Consider the following 15,450-nt stretch of genomic DNA (forward strand, 5'->3'; position numbering starts at 1 on the left):
GGCTCCTAGTTAAACTGAGGCTGAGTGTGACTTGCTGAAATGGATTGTCTCCACATTAAAGCTTGGGAGACTACAGACCTACATCCACATCCTCCTAAGCATTCCTTTGGCTGAAAAAATGTCAGCTTTCATCAGGCTTTAGTCAGCTCAAGAGGTCACTCTGAGTGATGTTAGGCACTGCTGATCAGGGAACTAAACGAGCTTCACCTTCAAGTGCCTGCCCACCACACACAACTGAATACATTCATAGATTTAAAGGCAGACAGGAATAATTATTACACTCTGATAACCAGTTCTACATAGCACCAGCCATAGAACCTCATCTCCTAGGGAATGTCTGCATCAAGCCCTACTCTCCTGTACTGTCTGGGGTCCTGTGACAGGAACATATTTGTCTCTTCAGTCTGCATAAAGATCAGGTGATGCAGCCAAACATCATTTCAGATGGGACTAAATCAGCCCTGTTTTATTCTATTGGGATGGACAAACTAGGCTAGAGTAAAGGGAAAACACCAACCCCCATCCTTTACTCAAAATTCAAACCAAATCCTTCTTGAGCTTCAGAAAAGTTTAACACCTTCACCTTCTGCCTCCTGCTTGCAGCCAGAGTTGGGCTGAGGGTTTTATAGGGTTTAGCAGACCTCAGTGATTGGGGTTTGGATCTGCAAACTTGAAAGCAGGGAAAGCTCAGGTACTGGTCCCATTTTATCTGAGTCACCAAAATTGTGTGGTTAAGGTGAATAAAAAGTTGCCCCCCTTCTCTATTTACAGCAGGACCCAGAAGTATCCAAGTACCACGTAAACAGCTGTTCTTGCCTAACGCCCAGCTCAGCCATTGGGAACTAGGCAGGACTAGAAGGATCACAAGACAGTTTGTTTTTACAAGACTCTAGACGAGTGGGACTGTGTTGGAGCTGTGGTGCTGGGCTTTTTTATTCAATGGGTCCAGTTTGTGCTTGTTTAAAATAGTCCTGTTTTGTTTTCTTTCCTTATGGCAATGAATTCAGTTGTTAGCCAGCACAGCTCCAGGTGTTCTGTCATTTAAACCCTTCTCTACTGCCAGCCACCAGGTACCGCCCAGCCAGGAACATGGTTGTTATGAATGGAACAGTTTGTCGCTCTCATAGTAGTGTGACTGGGACCTTTGCTAAACTCCACTTCCACCCATCCAACACTCCTAACCACCACCTCCCATCGCCCCACAAAGCAAGAAGGCACCTCTCACCCTGATCTTCCCCATCTGGATACCAGGTGGATGTCACTTGGGCATGCCAGAGGACGGTTGCTGGCCTTACCTGTACATGAGCGGCTGGTGTACAGACGAAGCAGGTGACTGTACAGTATTAACTCCTCTGGTGAGATCTCTGTGTTGGTGATTCAAACCATGAAGGAGCCGACCTCTAATACCCTCTGTCAGAGGAGATCCACGGTCCTCTATTCAAAATAAAATGCTATACATGAATAATACAATCCATCCACTGTGACCTCTTGCGTAGAGTTGCTGTGAACTTGGGAGAGTTAAAGCATCTGTTCTCTGATTGATGAGTGCTGTAAGCCTGCGATTCCTATTAATGGGAGCTACAACCATGCAGGCAGTGGATATTAGACTCCTTCCTTTCCTCCATCAATGGGCATGCAGTAGTATCTCTTAGGTACAGAAGCCTTTTGCCATTACCACAAAAGAATGGCAGAGAGAAGCCAGATATTTCCCATCCCCCTGCAGAGGCATGAGGGCACACTCTGGAGAGGTGAGAGGAGGCTGCTTAGCCTTCTTTTATTAAAATAGTCATTTTTTTTATAATGCACTTTTTAAAAAAAGCATAGTAAATAATTCACTATCCAGGAGGCCCATTCTCGGCAAAACTCCAGCATCTCCCAGTGGAGTTGTCTGTCCCAGCAGAGCATATAACATGACGTGGTGTAGGACAGGCAGCCATGACAGCGATTTCAGACCAAGGCCTGCAGGATTCCCCTTCTTTAGAGCCCTCTCTGCACCCAGTAAAATGTTAGGGGAGAGAAGATGGCCCTCCAGGATGAAAATGTACTGAGGCAGCTTGTCCAGCTGGAGCTGTGACTGGCATTGGGCAAGTCACTGCTCCAGTTATGATTGGCACTGCAGCATTTCTCACTGCTGGTGTCAGGGCTAACACTCAGCAGTCACTGTGCTGAGGAAACATATTGCTGGGATTATGGCTAGCTCTCAGCAGGTTGTGGCCACTGCCATGGAAGAAGGTAGCAAGACACTGCAGTGGAGGAAAAAAAACTGCTACCTACCTGTAACTGTTGTTCTTATAGACATGTTACAGCCATGTATTCTAATTAGATGTGTGAACACACCCAGTGCACTGGAGCCAGAGAATTTTGCCTAGTAGTACCTGTAGGGGTGGGGCACACACCCTGCAGCCATACCCCATCCCCAGGCCATATAAGGGCAGCACTGTCCCAGCCCCCTCTGTTCTTTTGCACTGAACATCAGAAGTACAGTCTCCAATGCAGAGGGAACAAAGGGTGGGGCATACAATACATATCTGCATCACACCTCCAAGAACAATGTTACAGGTAGGTAACCTTTTTTTTCTTTTCTTTTCTTGGAGCAGATGCAGCTGTGCATTCTACTCAGGTGACTTGCAAGCAGTACTCATAGGAGGTGGGGCTTGGAGTCTGTTTACACAAGGACTGCAAAATTGCCTTCCCAATGTTTGCATCTGATCTGGGTGCAGCAGTAATGCCAGAGCGGTTTGTAAAAGTATGCACAGAGGATCAAGTGGCAGCCCTGCAACTGTCCAATCTTGGAATGGCACTTAGGAATGCTGTCCATGTTGCCTGGGCTCTCATGGAATGAGCTTGCACCCTTTGAGGTGGTGTAGCTTGGGCTACTTTGCATGCTGTCATGATACAGGAAGTTAGAACCTGGAGATTGTTTGTAAAGAGACCACTTGACCCTTCATGCGGTCTGCATGTGACACAAACAAATGAGATGAGGAGCAGAAAGCTTTGGTCCTATCCAGATAAAAAGCTAAACATCACCTGGCACCCAGTGTGTGAAGATGTTCCTCTGGGGTGGAATGTGGCTAGGAATGAACACTGGTAAGTATATAGCTTGTTTCAAATGAAACTGGGAAACCACTTTGGATAAAAACTTAGGGTGTGGCTGCAGGGTTCCTTTGTCTTCCAAAAATTGTGTGTAAGGGAGCTCCACCATTAAAGCCTGTAACCCAGCCACCCTCCTTGCAGACATCACCACAAAGAAGGCAGTTTGCTGACACGGAAGGGGGAAAGAAGAAGTTGCTAGAGATTCGAATGGAGGCCCCATAAAAGTCTCTAAGACAGTATTAAGGTCCCACAAAGGAATTGGCTCTTTAACCAGCAGATGGAGATGAGTGACTCCTTTCAAGAACCTCACTGCCATGGAGTTTGAAAACACTGACTTCCCATGGATGGGTGGATGAAATGCTGGAATTGCTGCCAGGTGGACTCTCAATGAAATAAGTGCCAGACCTTAAGATTGAAGGTGTAACATGTACTCCAAGATATTCTGCATATAAGCCAGCTTTGTATTTGTTGAGGTCACAGAGGTCGAGGATAGGTTTCACCCCTCCCTTAGGCTTGGGATCCAGGAAATACTGTGCCCCCGATGATGCAAGGGAACCTCCTCTACGGCCCCCAGAGCCATTAGATACTGAACCTGCTCAAGGAGCAGTATCTTGTGAGAGGGGAGGGGGAACATGGATGGGGAAGAACTGGATGGCATAACATGATCTGACAGTGCTTTGGACCCAGTTCTCTATAGTAATTGAGTCCCAAGCACCGTAAAAACGCACCAGCCTGTCCCAAACAGAAGGGATGGGGAAGAAGAGGACACCACTAGATTGCTGTCCTGGACATAGGAGTCAAAATGGGTGCTTGCTGGATGCCGGGGCAGGGGTGCAGCACAAGGGGAGCCATCTGGTTAAACCCAGAACCAGAGGATTCTACGACCCTTCTGGGAATAGTCCTGCTGCCTTAAACGAAGGAAGGATTGTCTGAAAAAATGCTGTGGGTGGTATTGCTGCTGCTGCCCGCTACAGTGGCATCTCTTCATGGCAAGAGTACAAGCTCCCAAAGAATATAAAGCAGCTCAGGAGCCTTTAAAAGAGCGCAGGGTTTTGTCAGTTTTTTCTGAAAACAAAACCCGTCCATCAAATGGTAATTCCTCAATGGTCTGCTGCACATCGGTCTCAATGACTGAATTCTGCAGCCCTGAGGCCCTCGTAGTCACAGCTGATGCCATAATTCTGGTCATAGCATCTACCACATCCAGAGCTGACTGCAACAAGGTCTTGGCCACTATACGGCCTTCCACAATGAGTACCACAAACTCTTCCCTGGAGGGTTCTGGCAACTTGTCCTTGAACACAGACACGGACAACCAATTGACAAAGTCATATTTAGAGAGCAATGCCTGCTAGTCCGCGATGCGCATTTGCAGGGAAGAGGGGAGATAAATCTTCCTTCCCATTAGTCCATCCTCTTGGACTCTTTGTTCTTAGGGATAGACTTATACCTCCCCTACCGTGCACTGTCATTCGCTTCAGTTACCACCAGAGAGTTAGGGGCCAGGTGGGAGTGGAAACCCTCAGAATCCTGCATAGGAATAAAGTCCTGCTTCTCCAAATGCTTCACTGTGGGAGGCAACAGAGTGCATTGGCAGGCTTCAGAAGAGCCTCGTTTATTGGGATGCTTACTCTCCCTGGAACTGATGACAGGAGAATATCCAGCAGCTTATACGTATTCTCCTGCAGAAATTCTGCCTGGATACCCAGGGTAGTGGCCACATGCCTCAGGAAGTCCTGATGTTCTTTAAAATCATCTGTAAAATGGCCCTCCCACATGATGGACAATGCTTGAACCCTGGTGAGGGCAGCCAACTACTCCAATTATTATTATACTAACACTAAACTTAACTTAAGGTACTACTAACTACTACGTACAAGAAAAAGTCTCTCAGACCAAGACCGCGAGGTGAAAAACACAACATAAGAACATAAGAATGGCCATACTGGGTCAGACCAATGGTCCATCTAGTCCAGTATCCTGTCTTCCGACAGTGGCCAATGCCAGGTGCTTCAGAGGGAATGAACAGAACAGGCAATTATCAAGTGATGATGGAGCTCCAAATCTAGCCACGGGTCATGAGAAGAAACTGAGGGGGTTGGGTTGGTGCTGCCCTTATATGGCGAGAGGAGGGGCTAAGACAGCAGGGGGCGAGTGCAGTTCCTAGGAGTATTGCTAGGCAAAGTTCTCCAATGCCAGTGCACTGGACATACACATACCTAAGCAGAATACACAGCTGCGTCTACTCGAAGTTCCATTACAAGTTGCCTCTGCAACTGACTTTAATTGTTCCTGTTACCAATGACTCTTAAAAAGGGACAGAAAAGAATTAATATTCTGGTTTTAAATGGAAGATAAGTCACCTTTGATCCTTAGCTGAATCTGTCTGCTCTCCATCTTCCCATTTGAAGTTATGCATGTGTACATCCCAGCATCCTCAGCTCTGACACGGCTTATCACCAAGGAACTGTCAGACTGGTAGGCATGCCTACAGATGGAACACATGCAGTTACGTACGAGAACCTGGCTGTGGATGCTGATTGTCCAAAGCCACATTCTGATGGGCCAATTGGGCCTGTTTATGTCACAACTGCAATGACCTCCCTGTGGTGAATGGCTGAGTCCTCATCACTGGAATACAAAACTCCCCAGGCTATTGAATGGGTGAGAGGAGGGGAGACAGAGGTCAAAAGAGGAAGCTGAGATGGGGAAACAAAAGGGAGGGAGGAGACACAGTGACTGTTTTAAATTGTCCCCTCCCCTGAAGTGCCGAGCTGCCCTTTCAGCCATAGTTTGTGGCCCTTCACTGTAAAACAAGACTGGGAACTGTTCAATATTCCCACCTTAGTTTTTACAATAGAAAGTGACTACTGGGCAACAAACTACCGCAGGAGACCTCCCAGAAAACCCGGTAAAGCTGAGATTTAAGAAGGGTTTCTCTAAACGGTTAAATTTTAAATGGGATGAGCCGCAATCTGACAGCATTGAGGCACTCCAAGGTATACATGGTTGGCTATTGATGCACTTCCTGGGCAACTCTACCGTCTTCCAACAACACTGAAAAGGACTTTGCACTCAAAACTCACTTGTGTAACCACTTGTGAATTGGGTGTTGTTGCTGAAAGTTGGCAATGTGATAATCCTTTTCTACCTGATAATATGTAAGTGTTCAGCTGCACCACATCGAACAATTAACAGCCTATTTGTTATTGCTATGCCTAGGCCTTTCTGGTATCACTTAGTAGTGGGGTTCAGTTAGGAGAGGCTTTTCCAGTTTACCTAGTGATTTTGTTTTTTGAGACTGTTCTAGAAAAAAGATTCTGCGAACTGTAATGGGGGAGGGGGAGGGGATGATGATGTCGGAACAGGAATTGCAACATGGGACCAGACTTACCTGTCAGATGATAGTGGCTTCCCATCTTTCTGCCACTCAATTCTGGGGAAGGGAGAAGAACCAGCCTTGCAGAGAAGATGAATGGTCTGTCCCAAGGCTGCCTCCACTACAGAGGACTCAGCTCCTTCCAGGATGACTCTGACAGACATAGAGATGATTTCACTCCCTGTGTCCATCTCTTGCTCCCCCACCCTTTCTCTGGTTTCTCTAAGGGTATATCTACACTGAAGCTGGAGGCGTAATCTCCAGCTTCAGTAGATATACCCACGTTAGTTCTGATTGAGCGTGTGTGCTAAACAGAGAAGTGTAGCCACAGTGGCAGGAGGGACTCGCCGCCCATGTATGATCCTGTCTGAAATCATAGGTACATACTCAGACAGCTATGCCCTCTCACTGATGTTTTCTACTCTTCTATTTTTAGCACACTGGCTCAACCAGAGCTAATGCAGGTATGTCTACCCAAATTGGAAATCATGCCTCTAGCTCCAGTGTAGACATACCCGTAAGGTAGCCCTTCAGGACAGGATGGGAGTTGCACAATAGTGAGCTAAGGTAACCCAGAGGTCTGTTATATATAGCTCTGTTAGAGACTAGAGGCTTGAGAGCCTGCACTCAGCAATCCAGGGCTAGACCTCTCCTAGGGGGGAGAAGACGGATCTTGACAAGTTGAATGCTGTGGACAGCCAATTGATGAGGTAGAGGCAGAGACCATTAAAACCCCTTAGTCTGGGAGAACTAAAACAAATCTGAATCCAGGTTCCCGGAGACACCAAGCTAGTGTTTTCTCTAGACTTACAATTGAACCAAATCCTGAAATCCAAATGCCTTTGATCTGTGGGGTGTTCATCAGCTGGATCTGGATCCATCTCTAGTATTAACCTACTGCTGCTCCTTTACCATGCCAAAATAAAGTCTTGAAATCACACACAGGGCCAAATTGAACCCTGGTGTAAGTAAGTACAACTCCTGTTGTTTTAAATGGGAGCCAGAGCTGGCCAACAACGATCCCTGTAAAGTGCCCACTAGATATAAAGGATGGAGATTAAGGGCCAAATCCTGCATTCCTTACACACCCAATACTTCCACTCAAGTCAATGGCTGTATGAGATGTGCAGGACTGGGCCCCAGAAGAGGTAAAGTGGGTATTAGACATCCCCATCGCATGGACAGCTGGCTTTCCACAGGGACACTATTGTAAGTAATCTGTAGTGGGACATTTCAGGAGAGTGAGTTAGTTGTGGATTGGAAAACATTTCCCCCTGTAGAAGATGGCACTCGGTGCTTCGGTATCACAGTGGGGTAGTATAAAAGCGTCACCTGTACAAGCTTCGCTGCAAGGTGGAACCTGGTGAGGTTCGATGCCCAAGTCCATCCTCCCCAGGAGTGTCTGCTTCAGAGGGACTCCGCCACTGCTCATGTTCATGCTGCACCACCTGCCCATTGACAGTTAGCTGCCTCTCCAAGTGCCCAGACACCATTGTTTCCCCTCTCCCATGCAGCTGGCTTGATTGGTCCGTCCTCCTTTCCCCAGGAGCTGCAGAGTGATGAGAGCCCAAGCGCTGGCTAACCAATGTGCCATTCCTCTGTGAAGACTCTGGCAGTATATCCACATTCATGGTCCTTCTCCAGCCATTCTCCCTGTGGTGCAGCCCTGTGCCCTGCCATGCTGTATGGCTATCAGGCCCAGGTTGGGCAACGTGAAAGGACCCTCGTGTTCCTCCTCCTCGGCTATGACTCTCAGTTCCTCTTGCAGATGGCTGCGGGTGTCCTTGGGCTTCTCCCTCTCGTGGATGGGAGCCAGAGTGGATGTGCAAAGTCCCCCTGTGGTGCTGGTGCCCCACACTGCTTGTTCCCATGGAGCCTTGGCAGGCCCTCATGCACTCCTCCTCTGAGGCAAAGTTGTTTGTGTTACCATGGCAACCACCATACCAGAACCGGTTGCACTTGCCAACAGCAGTTACAAAGTACCAGCGAGTGGTCCAGTCTGTGCAGGGGCCCTGGGCACTGGGCAGCAGACACTTGACAGGATAAGCTACCAACAAACAGCAGAAAAGAAAGAGACCTGATTGTGAGAGTTGACTCCTGGAATCTCCTTTCTATTGAGCACATAGCCCCGATAGCTTCATCACCATGCTACCCAAGGCTGCTGTCCATGGAGGGAGAATGATCTCATGGGTAGCACACCCAGCTAGGCAGTAGGAGATTGGGGTTCTGTTCCTAACTCTGCCCTTGAGCAAGACACTCTCACCTCTCTGTGTCTCAGTTCCTTATGTGTAAAATGGAGATAACACCATCTACCTCCCAGGGGCTGCTGGTCTTCATTTAGGTTTTATAGCCCAGCACAATGTTACACAATTGTGAGTTATTCTTGCACTCTGGGGTTCCTGCTATAGGACTGGGGAGGGAGGGAGGGTGTCATTCCAAGGTCATCCAGCCCGAGGCTTGGAACCAGAACTGGTCACAAAACCTAGGGTAACACAAGGTGCTCTGGACCCCACATGCTAGGACAGAAGAATAAATGTAACCCTGTGGCCCTATGAACCTTGGGCTTTCTGCTGGCTCACAGGCACTGTTCTGACTCCTAGAGCCATGATGCATCAGAGAAGCAGCTTCAGATGCTACAGCCCAGATTACGAGTGGCCACTGTAGGGGTGTGGAGGAGTGAGCGAGAAGTTGTCCCTTCCCGGGGGTAGCTGGGCAGAATTGCTCCCAGTGGCTGTCCCTGTGCTCTGAGAAGGGGGTTGGGGAAGGTGATGTAATAGCACACTCCTGACACTACTCTGCCAAGTACAGCTGGTGTCCTGCGGGATCGAACAGCTCTATCCTAGAATGGGGCACACGGCACTCTCTCTGAGCTAAAGGAACAAAACTGAGTGACAATTTCCCTGGAGCTCCTCCTGGGGCACCATGGCTCTGCAGTGCCCCCTACTCAGAGCTGTGGCTTAAAATCCTCAATTGAAGCCCTAAGTGACATGTTTGACCCCTAGTTATAGCCCTGAAACCATACTGGGGTCAATAGGCTTGTTTTGGGGGGGGATATGGCCCACTGATAATAGGATGATTCCTAGCTTGTCATGGATCAAGGCAAATGACGGGGGATCAATGCAAGCAGGGATGCATGAGTGAGTCCTGGCCTGCAGAGTGGCCCTTATGAGGAAGTCCTATAGACTCCAACAGAGATGAAATCAATAGGATTCTATAGGAAATTAATAGGGGTTAATAGGAATTTCTCTAATTTTTTTTTCCAACCATCATACAGAATCCTATTGCAGGGAGATTATTTTTATTACATTTTACAGGATAGGTGAAAAACCCTATACAAAGCTTCACATTTTCTATTACATTCTGTAGGATTTTCCTTTCAGGGGAGGCACATTTCTAAAGCAGGAAGCCAAAACATCACTTACGTTGGCTGGGTCTGTTGAGGCATCCTTCCCCTTGAGGTCCCGAAGCTGAAGCAATGTTGTCATAGCAGCAGCCATACAAAGAACCTCGACACTCATCAGACGGGTTCTGCTGGGACAAAGCTTGGCTTGCCTTAGTGAAAGGAATTCAAAGGTTAACGTTACTGGGCGGCTACTTCTACAGCGTATGGTAATGGTATGGTAGTCATTATTCACTTAGGCTAGGTTAAAATGGGCTCCTTTGAAGTGTGAAACTCTCTATATCTCCTAAGCCATCCAGCCCCTATTTGCATTTTGGCATGCCCCACTAATCTGTTCTGGACCACGAATCACCTTGTTAGCCCAAAATGACTCTACACAGTTCCGGAACCTAGCATCTCCCACTGCAAAGACGTATCAACTTATATTCTCAGAAAAAAAAATCACATCCAAGGTAGCCTCAGAATGGCAGGAACCATACATCAAACACAGGCACAACAATCAAATACTTCCCTCTCCGCATGCAGTGCTGACGATTTCCGGTTGCCTTGAGAGAGGAAGTTTGGTTCAGTGTCCTACAATAAGGAATATTGAGTCCCTTCCCCAAACGAGGGTGCTCCACTCGTCACCCTGGCAGGACAAGCTGCAGCTGCCACTCCACCACCCGGACTCATGTCACGAAGGAATTCCACTGGGGCTCACTGAGCGGCAGCAGATAGGAATGTTGGCTTAGTGGGCGTCTAGCATCCTCCCTCTATCAGTTCCCCAGAGTTATTGTCAGGAGACATAAAGGAAGAGCAGAACAGGAGCCAAAAACCTCAGTCTCCAGGGCCAGAGCCAAACCCTGAAGACAATGGGCTATTTCAACCAGATCTCAATATTATTAGCAAAAGGTTCTAGAGAGTTCTGGCACTTACCGTTGGGGAGGCTGCAGCGGGCCTGTTTCTGCTCACATAAACATCACTGTAATATTGTGTGCAACCCACATTGTTGGGGCCCTGAGCAGCTGATATTCCATCAGGGCAGCATCCATACCTGCAGGGAAAAGATAAAGGGTTTTAACAAAATCTTTCTTATTTGGAACCCTGACCCAACAAATTCAGTCTGTAAACATCAACTCAGTCATAGAGGGTGGTTCCACCAGCCCAAACCCCACTGTTTCATCCAACCTGCTCTGATGGCATGTGCTGAAGGGGCAGCCTTGCCCAAAGGGGCCAGAAGCCGGAGTGTGACCATCTGAGCAGCAGCCATGAGGGCTCTGGCTGCAGTCCCGAGGGCCAGTCCCTGTGGCAATATCCTGATGGGAGCCGAACTGCCGGGATCCTGAAGAGCTTGAGTGGGATTCCCAACGAAGAGGCAAGAAGTTGGAGCTATGATCTTCACTGGGCTGGAGCTGGTGGTGTGTGGCGCTACCTTGGATTGTTCTTTCATTGCTATAAACTGAAAAGAAAAATCCTTAATGCATGCAGCCCATTTCAGGTGGGCATCAAAATCCAGTCTCTGTTTCCTCTGCCTCTGTTCAAAGCACATTGATAGATGAAAGGAGTCCTCTACCAGTCCGACTCTGAGGCCAGACTTGTTAACGTACATTTTTCACCTGGGAGAAAGTCACAGGAAACTTCCTGACTGAAGCTTTGGTTCCCATTCACAATGAATTCTGGTTCCTTAAGATTACTGTGCTACCAGATGACCTATTACCCTTAAGAAATGGTCTCTAACAATATTCTTCCTGTCCTCCCACTAGTCCAGGTGACACTGTTAGCTACATCATATGGGCAGTTTTGCCCCTCAAATATTCCTATTATAAAGTGACTGAGGGCAAGTGTTTAGCAGGTTTCTCAATACACAGGGACTGGCCTTTGAAGGAATGATGACCTTAGTGAAGAATGAATATGGCATCAGTCACCTCAAATCACTTGCTGGCTACTCCGTTTCTTCTACCTACCCACCCAGCTCACTAACACACCTGAGATGCCCCCCACCTGTTTCACTTCCTCCTCCAAATGGGGGTTCCCTGTTCTCTCAGATTCTCTGGGTGTCTTTAGTTCCCATATATCTTTTGTATCAGCTGCAGTAGTGGTTCAAAATTAGGCACTGGAGCTGTCAATGCAAGATTCTGGGACAGACTTGAAAACTAAAGATGCCTGCAGCACAAAACTGAGTGGAAACCGGGGAACTCTTCTAGAGATGAGATGGGGAGAAAGTCTGCAGGTGGTGAAAAAAGGTTTGGGACTGGCCTGCTGGCAAGGGACCATAGTAAACTTATTATTCTCCTGGCACCCTCTTAGACATGACTGCCATTTACCCTAAGCCTAATGCCGCCCATATCAAAGTCTAGGATTTATGCATACATATATACGTTCCTTTGTGAATTTGTATCTAGATACAACTCAATATAGATGTAAAAGGATCTGTAAATTGTTCCTCACCCTAGGATTCCTGGCAGCTCATGGAAACAACATAAAGAAAGGAAATAAAGAAAACAGTGAAGAGGACATCATAAAAGAAAACATAAGACCTCCAAACCTGTTGTGCCACTGTCTGGGTAGTAGCGGGTCAGCAAGTACTCTCGGCTGATGTCATAGCCTGTGGTGTCCTGCATACTGGGAACCTCTGCAAAGAGATGGACAAATGACAGAATATAGGCAGTGGGTTGGACTAGTGAATACATGTGTCTGTATTCACCTGTGCCATGGGATTGGACAGGAGAAGAAATATTCAGATTGGGATAAAGTGTCCCCAGAATTATTCCAACTCCTGGGGGGACCCAGTGTGGGAGGAGCTTAGCATCATTCTCTGTCAACCTGCATAATCCACTGGCACATTCCTATAAGGCAAGAAGAGGGAGAGAAAGACCCTAGCCAAGTAACCAGATGACATGTTGAAACATGTCAAATTGTGGATCTGCCATGACACAGCTGTGGGCAGCAGCATCTCTGCAGCCTTTAGCTTTCAGGCCAGGAGGGTCAATATCCTAACTCTGGACAACAGAATCCATCTCTCACAGTGTGCCAAAAATTAATTGCCCAACAGGGGATAGTGAGACAGTAAGACGGATTAACAAATATGCCTATGGTTAGCACTGCTAAGCAATGGTGAAACACTGTCTGCTCTGTCATGTGAGACTTCAGGTAACTAATTCTGGGGCCCATTTTTAGGCTGCTGTTGCTTGAAGCCAAGACTTGATAAATGAACCAATCAGGAGTGTGGGTCCTATGGCTTTGGGGGTGGAACCATAGCATTAATATGGCCAATAGGGGACCTCAAAGCTCCTGAAGCCAATGAGGAGTTTTGTTTGCTCAGAGCATCCATGCTGAAGGACAGCTTGGACTGGATGGAACATCAAAGCAATACCCCTAGTTCTGTGGTGATAGACCCATTAGGACAGGTTTTGGTACATTTGGTTTGATTCCCCTATATGGCTGGAGGGAGAAGTATGGGGAACTAGTGTTTGTAACAACACCCTGGTCAGCGTGTTGGGTGCCCCCGTCTATACCTGATCCACAGAAGATGAGACTGTTACAGCCCCAGGCTACAGATCCATGCCCAAGCTGCAGAGACTCACACTTTTAGTTCTGGTGGTCCCTGATGCAATCCTCAGTGTCAGCCAAGACAGAGGCCATCAGACAGGTAAGGGAAATACAGGAATTAAAAGCATCAGTCTCAAAAGGGACAGGCACTGGTGTTGCTCACATGCCTGATGAACATGTTTCAGACAGCACAGGTAGCAGGAACCCCACTCCAGGCACTGCGGGAAGATGGAGCAAACTAGCTGCTCTATGAAAGCTGCACGAATGGGCAGGCAAGGGGCAGAGGCCTCGAAACAATCAGCCCTGCTGGCATGGGATACTGGGAATTTTTATTCAAAAGCAGGAGCATCCTAGGAAAATCCAGATGTCTAGTAATGTCACTTACGCTGTGGCAGATAGCAGGGCTGAATGTTGCAGCTTCCCAGCACAGCGGGGGTCTGTGGCTGGCTGGCCTTGCACGTCTCAGGGGGGTAGAATTTGGAATCACCATCAGCACAGATGACCTGGCGTGTTCGGATGCCTGAGTCGCAGCTCTTCGAACACTTGGGCAGAAAGATGAGGAGAGAGAGCAGGAAGACAGAACACAGTAACCCCATGAGCCTGGCATGCTGACCAGGAACATGGTTAGCAGCTGGCAAAACATGCCAGAGCATAGCCCATGGCAGCCTGCTGAATGATGGCATGACCAACATGGAAGTGTTGAACATGCCTAGGAGCAATTTGACTGTTACTGGGGTCCAACAGCCGTGCTAGGCACAGTCCTAAAGTCCCCCTTCCCTGGGACCAGGTACCAAATTACAATGGGGCTGACAACGGAGCAACCAGGTTTGATGGTTCTGGTAGCATAGCTGACTGGCATTGCCACCTTTGCTAGGAAGTAAGGTGGGGGTGGCAGGGAGGGATTGGCAGCAGCCAGGAATGAAGGCAAGGAAGTCAGGGAATGGGGAGTAAGTATCTGTGTAAAAACATCTGCCCCAGCAAGAAACTTCTCGCCTTTAATCAGATACAGGACATCATTTTCAAAATTAGGCACCCAAACCAAGTGCCCATTCCCTCATTTGGTTGGACTCCTATGCATCAGACAGAACCAGATTAAGGCGTAAGGGCTCACCTAGCCTTGTTAAGACCCCATCTACATGGTGCCAGGAACTGCGCTTAGCATCTTTTAAGCCAGTTCATGCTAACTCAGCTAGCACAGATGGGGCAAAATTCCTACTAGCTTTGGTGTTGATCCTGACCACAAGTCAGGCTAAACACAGTTTGGCCCTCTACCTAAATTTTAGGCAGACGACCCTCTGTTTAAACTGGGTTACCCTGAACCCTTTCAGAAACATACTTCAATTCACCAAACATGATGTCCAGCCCAATAGAGATGGAGCCTACCTCATACTCCGTCTGTCACATTCAAATGGGTAGCTGTGATGTTGATAGTGGTGTCACAGAAATGGGAATAATGAAGCAACAGGAGTGGATTGTTTCAGTGTATCGGCTGCATGCTGCCACAGTCACTGAAACGTTAATCCCCCCCGAGGGCTTGTTTTTGGAGCAGACACAAGCTGTGACAGTGAGCCATGGAGCTGATAACGAAGGAGTATGTGCTTCTGGCCTCAACAACCAACATGTGGACCGATTCACTCACAGTGCAATATGTGAGAAACACTGCAGGAGTACAAGTTAATTGATGAAGTGAGCACCATGAGGATACGACACTCACCAGGCCCCAGGCTCCAATGTGCCAACCAATTTTCTGGATGCAATTCTCCTTGCTGCAGGGCTGGCTGAGGAGTGGTTTAGGCTCTGTCAGGCAGGCAAAGTCTTGAGTCTGAGAGCCCAACTCGGTTCTGCAGGTGACAGTCCGGGTCTGAACGCCCTCTCCACAGCTAGCTGAGCACTGCAAGAAGGACCCTGATTGTTATAGGGAATGCAGCCAGGTACCTCTAAGTTTCCGGCTCTGCTCCCCAATTTCAAAATAGACATCAGCTTTGAAAATGTACAGTATGAACAACCATCGGAGAAGCAGCCTATGTTACTGGGATGCCATCGTTCTTAG

General features: G+C 48.0%; 1 protein-coding gene across 1 annotated transcript in view; it reads right to left on the reverse strand.

Moving 5' to 3' along the window:
- Positions 1-15,450, reverse strand: part of PAPLN (papilin, proteoglycan like sulfated glycoprotein) — a 53,782-nt gene that overhangs the window by 4,666 nt on the left and 33,666 nt on the right. The window contains exons 16-25 of the mRNA XM_065403306.1: positions 15,115-15,291; positions 13,786-13,942; positions 12,397-12,483; positions 11,040-11,310; positions 10,788-10,905; positions 9,895-10,024; positions 7,805-8,519; positions 6,488-6,625; positions 5,457-5,581; positions 1,296-1,434 (exon numbers count right to left, since the gene is read on the reverse strand). Coding sequence (XP_065259378.1) covers positions 1,296-1,434; positions 5,457-5,581; positions 6,488-6,625; positions 7,805-8,519; positions 9,895-10,024; positions 10,788-10,905; positions 11,040-11,310; positions 12,397-12,483; positions 13,786-13,942; positions 15,115-15,291 — 2,057 coding nt within the window. The remainder of the gene's footprint in view (positions 1-1,295; positions 1,435-5,456; positions 5,582-6,487; positions 6,626-7,804; positions 8,520-9,894; positions 10,025-10,787; positions 10,906-11,039; positions 11,311-12,396; positions 12,484-13,785; positions 13,943-15,114; positions 15,292-15,450) is intronic.

This window comes from Emys orbicularis, chromosome 4 (assembly GCF_028017835.1).
Source record: "Emys orbicularis isolate rEmyOrb1 chromosome 4, rEmyOrb1.hap1, whole genome shotgun sequence".
In the NCBI taxonomy this organism is placed as follows: Eukaryota; Metazoa; Chordata; order Testudines; family Emydidae; genus Emys; species Emys orbicularis.